This window comes from Lichenostomus cassidix, chromosome 2 (genome assembly GCF_008360975.1).
Source record: "Lichenostomus cassidix isolate B80296 chromosome 2, HeHo_3.0, whole genome shotgun sequence".
In the NCBI taxonomy this organism is placed as follows: domain Eukaryota; kingdom Metazoa; phylum Chordata; class Aves; order Passeriformes; family Meliphagidae; genus Lichenostomus; species Lichenostomus cassidix.
In genome coordinates, this window is record NC_139482.1 from 143,530,439 (window position 1) to 143,541,218 (window position 10,780).

At 57.2% G+C, this 10,780-nt stretch overlaps 1 protein-coding gene across 4 annotated transcripts; it reads left to right on the forward strand.

The window, feature by feature from the left end:
* The first annotated feature begins 3,465 nt into the window (after positions 1 to 3,465).
* LOC146442433 (maestro heat-like repeat-containing protein family member 7) lies at positions 3,466 to 10,412 on the forward strand. Of its 4 annotated transcripts, XM_085053585.1 has the most exons (16): positions 3,467 to 4,910; positions 5,136 to 5,200; positions 5,315 to 5,974; positions 6,159 to 6,307; positions 6,566 to 6,713; positions 6,922 to 7,109; positions 7,192 to 7,329; positions 7,608 to 7,722; positions 7,909 to 8,046; positions 8,303 to 8,473; positions 8,601 to 8,765; positions 8,925 to 9,026; positions 9,425 to 9,527; positions 9,807 to 9,863; positions 10,044 to 10,058; positions 10,148 to 10,412. In XM_085053585.1, exons 1-15 carry the CDS (start codon positions 4,793 to 4,795, stop codon positions 10,055 to 10,057), a joined length of 2,331 nt encoding a protein of 776 aa, XP_084909711.1. In that variant the 5' UTR covers positions 3,467 to 4,792; the 3' UTR covers position 10,058; positions 10,148 to 10,412. The 4 variants fall into 4 exon arrangements, with proteins under 4 accessions (XP_084909713.1, XP_084909711.1, XP_084909712.1 ...); XM_085053587.1 differs by lacking the exon at positions 9,807 to 9,863 and having other exon boundaries at positions 3,466 to 4,910; XM_085053584.1 differs by having other exon boundaries at positions 3,469 to 4,910; positions 10,044 to 10,412.
* Positions 10,413 to 10,780: the final 368 nt, after the last annotated feature.

Below are 10,780 nucleotides of genomic sequence, written 5' to 3' on the forward strand. Positions count from 1 at the left end.
AGCATTTTCCACCGCTGATGGCTTCCAATCACACAGCAGGATCCATCAGTAAAAAGAGCATAGCCTCTTTCATTTCCTGGTAATTCACAATATGGTGGTCTTTCATGGGCACGAGTCACCTTCTCAGGCAATGCTCCAAAATCTCTGGCTTCGGGCCAGACCACAACCTCTTATAGGATTCCTGGGAAATAGGGTTTTCCCATTTGGGCTCATTGTGTGATCAGTGCTATCCACTTATTCCATGTAGTGTTGGTTGCATAATGTGTTGAGGGAATGTTTCCTTTGAACACCCAGTGTAGCACAGGCAACTGGGGTGCCAAGAGGAGACAATTCTGTCCCAACAACTTCTGAGGCTACTCAAATCCGCTCATAAGCCACTGACAATCTCTTTTTCAGCTGGTGTACAGTGGCTTTCTGATCCTTGATAACTCCTGCTCCTCAGAGCGACCTCAGGTTTCTCCTGCGGTCCTTTGCCAGAGGCTCCAGGTGAGGCCCTGCTCCCCAGCTGCAGCGTACAGTATATTTGGCATGGCTGGTCCTGTCTGAATAGGCCTAAGAGGTGTTTCCTGTCTGATCTGCTGAAAAGCCGCTTCTTGCTCGTGGCCCCAATCAAAATGGTTCTTTTTCCCCGTCACTTGATAGAGGGGGCTTACAGGCTGACTATAACCTGTAATATGCATTCTCCAGAACCCCACAAGGCCTAGGAAAGCATGTGTTTCCTTCTTATTAGCTGGTGGAGACATTAGGCACATCACCATGTCCACCCTGCCATTTTATTCCCAAGAAGTCAATCCCCCATGATGGTCCCTTTACCGTACTTTGTTTTATGGCAAGAACAGCTTTCAGAAGAATATGGATTATTTACTTTTATTTCTCAAAAACTTCTTCTCCTGTACAGTCCAACAGAATAATATGATCAATATATAGCAAATGTTCTGGAGCTCCACCCTGTTCCAGGGCAGTCTGGATCAGCCCACGGCAGATGGTTAGGCTGCTTCAACCCCAGGTGTATGGCGCACTACTCCAGGTGGAAGCTAACCATGGTCTGCACTCTGCTGCCAGAGGGATTAAGAGAAATGCATTAGCAACATCATTTCTGCCACCACTTTGCTGCCTTTGGCTCCAGCCCATGTTTGAGCTCCAAAACGTCCAGCATGGCATCACTCACAGCCAGTGTGACTTCATCCAGGCCACAATAGTCCACTGTCAGCCTCTGTTCCCCATTAGGCTTTTGCACTGGCTCCATGGGGCTGGTAGAAACATCCTCTATCATCAACTACGTTTGGATGGTAACGAAACGTTGTAACTGTCACCCATTTATAGAATCTGCCCTAAAAATTCAAGGTTGAAAAAATACAGCCACAAACACATTTTAAAAAAATTATTATTATTTATTTGGTGGTTTATTATATAGTTAAAACACGTTTCACTGTCATTTCATGAAATGCCCTTGAGTGGGTTTCTTTAGTGGTGCCTTAGCAAGCAACGAAGTCGTTGCTATGAGAACTCCTGTTTTCTCACAGTGAAAGTTGAGATTAAGGTTATAATGGATTATAATCATTCAGCAATTAGATTAATAATGTTCACCAATCCAGCCTTCATTCATTTTTTGTTAATGAGGAGGCTGCGTCTCCTGAGACTCTTTACCTGCAACCTTTTAAACGTAACAGTATCCTTCTTACACAGGTATAAAAGTAGTATCAGCTTTCTGTCATTTCTGCATTGTGTTGTTGAGGTACCTGAATTTCTTTGGGAGTTTTCACTTTTCTTTAGTTTTTTTCTTTAAAACTCCTTGAAGAGTTCATTCTCCTAGACTGTCTAAGGCTAACTACTCATTCCTGATACCCTTTTGAACCTCCATGAGCATTTCAAACTAAAGTACTTTTTGCTGCTTGCTTCAAACGTTTGATTGCAGCCTTAGGTGCAACGGTAATCCAGTTAGAAGACACAGAACTGCTGCTGCCAAATTACTCATGCAATTCACATTTTGTTATTGGCTGCAGAAAAAGACGTTTCTGTCTCACACTTTAGATACTACTCAAGTGAAAGCTCTAAAAGCTCTGCTAACGTAATGATCATAGAATCCCAGAATGGATAAGGCTTAAGGGACCACAGTGGATCATCTGGTCCAACCTTCCTGCTCAGGCAGGGTCATCCCAGAGCACACGGCACAGGATTGTGTCCAGATGGTTCTTGAATAACTCCAGTGAGGGAGAGACTCCACACCCTCTCTGGGCAATCTGTTCCAGTGCTCAGTCACCCACACAGTAAAGAAATCCTTCCTCATATTCAGGTGGAACTTCCCGTGCATCAGTTTCTGCCCACTGCCCCTTATCCCATTGCTGGGCACCACCGAGCAGAGCCTGGGCCATCCTCTGACACCTCCTTTTAGATACTGATAGGCATTGCTGAGGTCCCCTCTCGGTCCTCTCTCCTCCAGGATGAACAGGCCCAGCTTCCTCAGTCATTCCTCGTAAGAGAGGTGCTCCAGTCCCTTAATTATCTCTGTTGCCATCCGCTGAACTAGCTTGAAAATTATGACCGTCACTTTTTAAAGACTCGTAAGAGCAGGTCACTTGGGCCATGGAGTTTTGTGCATATGTGGATCACTGAAAAGCCCTGCAGCTGCCCCAGCACAACAGCCTGAAGAGCTGGAGCAGTTCAGGCCACTGCAGGATGGCGAGTGCCTCCCACACCTTGTGGCACCAGTTGCTTTCCTGGGGAAGGTTCTACCTCCCCCTCTCGAGAGTGAAGAGGGAGCTGCAGAAAGAGCTTCCCAGGCTGCTCTTGGTCCTTTACCAGCAGTCCTGGAGAAGTTAGCCGCAGAAGTCCGAGCCGACCGGAACTGTGCAAATGTAACAGACATGCACAGGAAGGGTCGGAAGGATGATCCAGGAGCCACAGGCCTGGCAGCCTGAGCTTGGTACCGGGGAAGGCCTTGGAGCAGATTCTCCCGAGTGCCATCCCACGGCACATGCAGGGATCCAGGGGGTCTGCTGGAGGGTGGAAAAACCCTGCGCAGGGATCAGGCCAGGTGGGGGGGTCGGCGGGGTGTCGGGGCTTTCTGTGCAGGTGTTTGGGGAGGATTGGTGTCGGTGGGGCTGTTGGGGAAGGAGTTGTCTGGAAGGTGAGAGGTCTAGGCTGGAATTTGATTCAGTTTGAAGGCAGCATCTGTGGTTTTGCACAGCTTTGGCTACGGAGGGTAGAAGGAATATCCGTGACTTTTTCCGTCAAAGCTACGGATTCTCCTACAGGGAAGAAGAGGGGAGAGCCATACTTTCTTGGCCACTTCAATATCTGTAATGGGGGGAGGATTAGCATTTTTGCAATATACTCCTGTGTTTGGGGTACTTTTGTAACACTGAATGGACTTTCATTCCTTGACAGCTTTTATTCCTTCATAGAATTATTGTCTTATCCCTTCATAAAAAACTCTTTGCAAACCAAAGAATGTTCATTTTTTCTGGCCTCTGTTTAGTGTTTATTTTTTGTAGGCAACAATGAATGACGTTAAGGCGAATGAGTTGCTGCTTTGAGATGGGGTGCAAAATTCCAAATCTTTTATGATCTCAGGCCATAGCAATTAATTTGGGAAGTTTGCAACTGTTTTGAACTACTTGAGTTGAGCAATGGGAAGTAAAGTTTCCCAGTGCTGCCAGGGCTCAGGCGGGGTGGCAAGTCTGCTTTTGCGGGGACTCTGCCACACCTGCTGATTTCAGTGTTCCCCAAGCCCCAGGGTCAGAGCAACAATTGTGCCCGGGCCCACATGTTCCTCGTCTGTGTCACACCCCGGGGTTTAGGACGGCCAGCAGCCAGGATTTGTCCCATGGAGGCTGTGCCAGCTTCTGTGGAAGGCCCTGTGCCCTCCTCTCTGTGGCTGTGTCAGCAGCTGTGGGGGCTCCTTCTGCTGCCCTGAGCCCGCAGAGCAGGGGAGCGTTTGCTTCTTGTTTGAGCCCTTCCTAAAGCTCCTGCTGGGCTGTCTTAAGACACCTGGGGCAACGGACTCCTTCCAACCTGGGCCACTTTGGCTGGGGTGTGGGCGGCCCCGGGCCAGGTGGCACTGTGTGTGCAAGGGCCGTTTGTGACATGATGCCGCATGGTCACTGTGTGTCCAAGGGCCCTTTGTGACACGTCATGACATAGGTGCTGGCAGCGACAAAGCCACGGCATTGTGCTCGGAGCACGCGACGGGACAGGACGGGACAGAGCGTTGCTGTGAGGAGCCCCCGCACAGCGCACTCCTTCGTTGCTGACCCAGAGCTTTTCCGAGGCGTTATTCCTGCAGGTGACCTCGAGGCCAGACCACATCACTTGACGACCCGTGGCCTTCTCGAGGCTTCTCTTCTGCAGGAGCCCTCGAGGGCAGACTGCGGGACTTGGTGACTCGGAGCTTTTCCGAGGCATCTCCCGTCCCTGCAGCCAGTGCCCTCTTGGCCAGACCGTGAGGTTTGGCGACCTGATTTGTTCACGAGGGGTCTCCTGTCATTGTGGCAGGAGCCCTCGAGGGCAGACTGCGGGATTTGGTGACTCGGAGCTTTTCCGAGGCATCTCCTATCCCTGCAGCCAGTGCCCTCTTGGCCAGACCGTGAGGTTTGGCGACCTGATTTGTTCACGAGGGGTCTCCTGTCATTGTGGCAGGAGCCCTCGAGAGCAGAGTACAGGACTTGCTGTCCTGTAGCCTCCCTGAGGCTTCTCTGTTGCAGGTGCCTTCAAGGCACAACTGCAGGACTTGTTGACTCAGTGCTTTCTCGAGACATCTCTGTTGAAGGTGCCCTCGAGGCCAGACTGAGGCATGGCGGGCAGATTCTTCAGCCTGTTCAAAGTGTTCAGAGGGAGAAGAAAGCAAGGCCCTGCAGCTGCCCCAGCACAAGAGCCTGAAGAGCTGGAGCAGTCCGGGCCGCTGCAGGACGGTGAGTGGCAGAGCTGAGTCAGGGGGCTGATGGCTGCAGCCAGCTTGGCTGCGGACATGCCCACGGACAAGACAGAAGAGGGGCTGGGGCTGCCCCCACCAAGGCAGCCGTGCTCCATTCCCTGGGCATCCCGGGGCCGTCCCAGCCTGGGCAGTGCAGGCCTGGGCTGTGTTCTCCGGCCTCTCCCACAGCCTCTCAGCCCTGGCTGCACTTGCTCTTTGACAGATGCAGCCACTGACCGGACAGAAAAGAAGGACCCTGCCCGTGGCCGCTTCGGCAAAACAGTGCAGGTACCTGCAGCCGTCCCCACCTGGGCTGGGCCTGCTGTCACTGCTAAGCCGGGCACCACGCTTGGAGCTCTACATGGAACATCCCTCTCTTCCCTGCCCCTCCTTCTCCTGCAGAGGTTCCGCAAATTCGTGGGCATTCGGCGTAGAAAGACCAAAACCACAGCTACTGAGGGCACAGCCAAACCTGACTCCAGGCTGACTGAGCTCCCAGCAGAGCCTGATGTCAGCACAGATTTGACTGAGCACTCTGAAAACTCTGACAATGCAGTGAATAATCAGAGGGTGAAGGCTGACGTCGCACCGACTGAGGCCGTGGCACCCTCTGAGGCTGTGGCACCGACTGAGGCCGTGGCACCCTCTGAGGCCGTGGCGCCGACTGAGGCCGTGGCACCCTCTGAGGCCGTGGCGCCGACTGAGGCCGTGGCACCCTCTGAGGCCACAGCACCGACTGAAGCTGTGGCACCGACTGAGGCCGTGGAACCCTCTGAGGCCGTGGCACCCTCTGAGGCCACGGCACCGACTGAGGCCGTGGAACCCTCTGAGGCCACGGCACCGACTGAAGCCACGGAACCAATTGAGGCCATGGCACCGACTGAGGCCGTGGCACCGACTGAAGATGTGCCACCAACTGAGGACATAGCCATCACAAACACTGACATCAGAGAGACTCAGGGCATCACAAATACTGACACCATGCCCACTCCCACTGTGATTCAGGATCCCACTCCCCCTCTTGATTTTTTCGACGAGGGTGCTGTTTCTTCTCAGGACCCGGTAAGCAGCCCAGGGCCAGGGCTGGAGGCCTCCCAGGATCATGTGGCTCTTCAAGCCACATCTGCTGGGCCCCCTCAGCCTTTGAGGCCAGCACAGTGTGGTGGGAAGGGCAGCATTTCTTGGGGGAAGCTGGGGAAGGTGCTCTCTCCGGCAGTTCTCCAAGTCTTCCCCACGCCTCTTCCAGGTGCCAGCCATGGTGAGGATCATGCACCAGAGACTGACATCCCAGGTGACTGCCGATGACACGCTGCGCATTAACATTCTGAGGCTGGCTGAAGAGCACCCGGCCGATGTGGTGCTGACCCTCCTGCGCTGTGCCCCATCGTGTGACAGGTACGGGGCTCTCACCTGCCTTGAGAGCTCAGGGCTCAGCAGCCTTTAGGGCCCATCACCCTGTAGAGCCTGTCCAACGGCGTCTGCCAGACAGGCGGACAGCTCCAGGACTTTAGGCCCCTCTGTTTCCTGAGCCTGCTGCCATGCTCCCTCCTTGCCCATCAGGGCCCCCGGGGCTCTGTCACCCGGGCCGCCGCAGCTGCACAGGGCATGGTACTGTGACTGAGGTGCCCCTGACACAGAGCTCTGGTCCCACAGAGCTGCTACAATCATGTGGAGAACAATAGCCTCGTCAGGACCGACAGTGGAGAAGGTGCTGCCAACACTTGTCCGTGTGATGGAGGATTGGCCATTGCACAGAACGTTCACCTCTGATGGGGATGGCACGGATGTCTTTGCGCTTGCCGTGAGTTTCTGGAACTGGCCTTTTCTCGCCCCCACGTCACCCCTCCGGCAGCTCTCCATCCTCTCCCTGCCTCAGGCGCTGGGCTGAAACCTGGGCTAGGGGCAGGCTCAGGGGGCACCAGGCCCGGTGCTCCCCCTGCGGCTCCCCTCGGGCCCTGCCACACGGACACCTCTGCACCGAGCGCTGTCTCGGGCTGCTTCTTTTGCAGGCAACGCTGGCGCTGTGGGTGATTGTCCAGCTGCCTGCGTGCCGCAAGGCGATCAGCCTTTCTTCTGTCCGTCTCTTTGTGGCTCTGCTCTTCCAAATTGCCACCACCACAGAGCAGATGCCAGAGGAAGTTGATAACCTCTGGAGAGCATGCCAGGAGGAACACTGCCTTCCCACCAAGGCCAACAGGTCCCTGTCCTCCTGTCCTTCCCATGCCCCTGTGGCCAGGGCCAGCGCTCCCAGCGTGACCTGGGCTTTACTCTGCACACAGCTTTGCAGTGGAGGCCATGAAGGCTCTGCTCTGCCGACTGCAGTGTGACAATGAGGTGAAGGCTGTGGACCGCCAGTTCGGCTGGGACACAATGGTCTTTGCTCACAGCCAGCACGATGCCGTGGGTCTGCTGGCCAGGTGAGATCCCCTTGTCCATGCTGCCCCCAGCATTCGTGCCCTGTGACAGGAGTGCCTCTCACAGTCCCCGCAGTCAAAGGCAAGAGGGCCTCGTCACCGAGGAACAGCCGAGCAGACTGGAAAAGGCTGGGGGAGGAGGGTGCCCAGAAGGAGCCGCCTCCCAAAGTGCCCACATCCCCTCCCAGGGATGCTGGGGAAAGACCAGACCTCTGTGAGTCAGTCCTGGGAGAGGTTTGCCCCCCGACCTCAGGGTCTTGGTGCCCTTTTCCCCCCGCCAGGGAGCTGCGCCATCTTTATATCCCCTTCTGTTGCCTCATCGCACTCCACCTCCTCGGGCCGCTCAGCAGCGGGGAGCCACCCTGGGACCTGCCCTTCCTGGCGTTCCTTCTGGAGGTGAGCCTGAAGGCCAGCGCTGCCTCGCCCAGCTGCCTGCCAGCTCTCTGCCCTCTCGTAGCCGCAGCAGTCTGGGACGGTGCCCGTGCCCTGTGCCCGTGTGCTGCTGCTGCTGCCTGGGCACAGCCCTGTGCGGTTCTGGGCTCCTGACGGCCGGCTCCCCCGTCACTGCCCCGTGCCTTTCAGATCATCCCGTGCTTGGACATAAGTGAATGCGGTGACAGGGTCCTAGAGATCATGTCAAGGTACCTGCAGAGCCAGTGCAGGCAGAGGTGCAGCCTGGCGCTCAGAGGCCTCATGGTGCTCAGCAGGGATCCCTCGATGGTGAGAAGGGGGCAGTGGTGGAAGCCGTGCTGGCAGGGCGGGGGGCTGGGGAAAGAAGCCCCTTGGGCGTGGCTGGGCTTCAGGAGCTGTGGCAGCTGCTCCCAGCTCTCCTGCCTCCCGCTTCAGCTGCCCAAGTGCTTCGCGACAGGCCTTTGGCCTCCGGGCCCTGAGGCAGCAGGACGGGGTTGCAGTGCCGGGGTGGTGTTGGTGGTGCAGCCATCCACGGCTTCACAGCACAGCCTTATGTTCCACACAGGCCAAAGGAATCTGCAGCCTGTCTGAAAGGCTTGTCGAGTTGCTGGGAGACGGAGGGCTGTTCAGGATGCCCCTCTTGGTGTTCACGGAAGTGCTCCAGAACAAAGACATCCCGCTAGCCAGCACCACTGCCCCGCAGCTGGCTGAGGCACTCCTGCCTCTCTTTGACCACGTAAGGCTCTGTGCCGCCACGCACACGCACTGGCTGCTCCGCGAAAACTTTGTGCCCTGTGGATTTTTAGGCCCTTGCCCAGGTGGGCCTGGAGAAGTTGGTGCTGAGGTCTTTTCCTTTCCTCCAGCACGAATGTGATGTGCGGGTGCTCTCCATTCGCCTTTTCTGTACGGTGATGGAGCTGGTAGTGGACAAGGACAAAAAGGACAAGAAGGCCCTGAAGAGGATTGTCATCCAGAGCCTGTTCCCACTCTACTTGTACTGCCACGATGAGAACCAGCGTGTGATAGATGTGAGGACTCGTGAGCTGCCGGTGCATCCCTGGGAGGGGGCTCGGCTGCCCCCTGCCCTGGTGCCTCCCGGGCTGCAGCCTCCTCCTGGCCTTGGCACAGGGACTCGAGGCCTGTGCCCTGGGCTGTGGTGCCATCTCCGGCTCTCTGCTGCTCTTCAGGCCTCTCACGAAACGCTGCTTTGTGCGGCCCGATTTCTGAAGAGGAGGCGTCTCAAGAAGCTGCTGAAGGAGAAGAAGATGTTGAAGGTCTCCAAGTGCCTGGTAAGGATGGCCTGGAAGCCCCAGCCACAGCCTGGAGAGGCCCCCTGGCCCCGGTGCTCAGTGTGTGGGGCTGGCAACTGTGTCCCTGCCCAGTGCTGCAGACCAGGGGCGCCAGCCTGCGCCCCACACGCTCCTCCCTTCCCCCGCCAGCGTGGGCTCTTCTGCAGGCTGCTCTGGCCCCGCGCCGGATGCCGACAGAGCCCCGGCCCAGCTGGGCTGCGCGGCTCCCTGGGCAGCACCCGGCCGGCCCTCCGCCCCCTCCAAAGTGCGGCGCCAGCGGCTGCTGGCCGCGCCTCGGGGCTCTGCGGGCGCGGGAGGCCAGGGCTGGGCGCAGGGAGAGCCCGGCCAAGGGGCAGAGCCCGCGCCAAGCCTTCTCTCCGGGCGCTCTGTCTCTCCAGCTGGCAGCCGACAGGAACCTAGCGGCCAAGGACGTTCGCCGGGCCCTGCGCTACCTGGAGAGCCCCCAGCGGCCCGTGCAAGAGGCGGCCTTCACGTTCATTGGTGAGCCACGAGCCCGAGCTCCCCAGCCCCGCCCTGCCGCAGCTCGGCCCCGGCCCCGGCTACTGCCCGGGCAGCGGCATGCGGCCCGAGGCTCTGGAGCTCCGCCTGCCCTCGGGGCTGCTGCTGCCGCCGCCCTCGCAGCCACGCCCTTGGGCGTCCAGATGCGGCGAGGGCCCGGGCTGAGCGCTGCCGGCGCCCGAGGGTGTGTGGCCCCAGGGCTGGCAGCGCCGCTGTGGGGGAGCTGTGCCGCTGGCGCCAGGACATGCTCTGTGTTCCCAGTGACCGCCGGGCCGTACCTGAAGGGACAGCCAGGAGAGCTTTACATGCTCTCTCAGTGTGAGTGACAGCAGCCGGGTGTCATCAGAGGGGGCTGGCGGGGGGAGCACCAAGCCCTGGGCACGGAGCTGCAATCCCCGGCCCGGCTGCAGAGGGCTCTGCTCCCTGCGTGGATGAGGGGTGGCGTGGGCAGAGCACAGAGCCGGGCCCTGACCGTGGCTGTGTTCCTCTCTCTTCCAGTCCTTGCAAGCTAGAGTAAGACACACTCCATCGTGGTATTACTGGGTAATTCAAATCCAGTTTGCCCAAAGAGCTGAAGAATTGGGGTCATCTTTTGTATCTAGTGAAGCCGTGGCCCGAGAAGAGCAGCAGGAGACAGTGGACACCGCCTCTCACTGCCGCTGGAGCTCCAGGCGCAGCTGATGCTGGGCACAGCTGATGCTGGGCACAGCTGAGCCTGTGGGAAGCTCGCATGGCTTCAGCATTCTCCTTCCCTGTTGATAGCTCCATCCCTCCAACCCTCAGACCCTGTACATAACCCTTCTTTCCCTCCCAGCTCTTCCCTTTGCTTTGCCTTCCATTAATAAATTGTTTGGCTTGTTCTTGTTACCTGCATCTCTCTGGAGCTGAAGCGGCGCAAAACCTGAGCCCAGGGACACACGGGCCCTTCCCGCCGTTCTCTTCTGCACTGTGTTTTGTGCAGAGACACAGAGAACACAGGCAGATCAGGCTGGAAAGGTGCCTGTCCCTTAGGTCCTGTTCCACAACACTGTGGAGTGACAGGTCTCGCTTCATCTGAGCACGCTGAAGGCCAATAGTGGCACAAGGACCCTGTGGGTTGGGGACCCAGGCCGTGTCTAAGCCCCTGCCATGTTTGGTCCACTGTTGTGCACGTCGACAGGAGAATGAACAGACAATGGAGGAAACCCTATTGTTTAACTGGTGGGAATTTGACCCTTAAGAGAAACAGTGGATTG

Coding starts and splice junctions, on each gene's coding strand:
- LOC146442433 (XM_085053585.1), top strand. CDS start 4,793: ATGGCGGGCAGATTCTTCAGCCTGTTCAAAGTGTTCAGAGGGAGAAGA. Junction 5,975..6,158: donor CTGTTTCTTCTCAGGACCCG/GTAAGCAGCCCA, acceptor CGCCTCTTCCAG/GTGCCAGCCATGGTGAGGAT. Junction 6,714..6,921: donor CGGATGTCTTTGCGCTTGCC/GTGAGTTTCTGG, acceptor CTTCTTTTGCAG/GCAACGCTGGCGCTGTGGGT.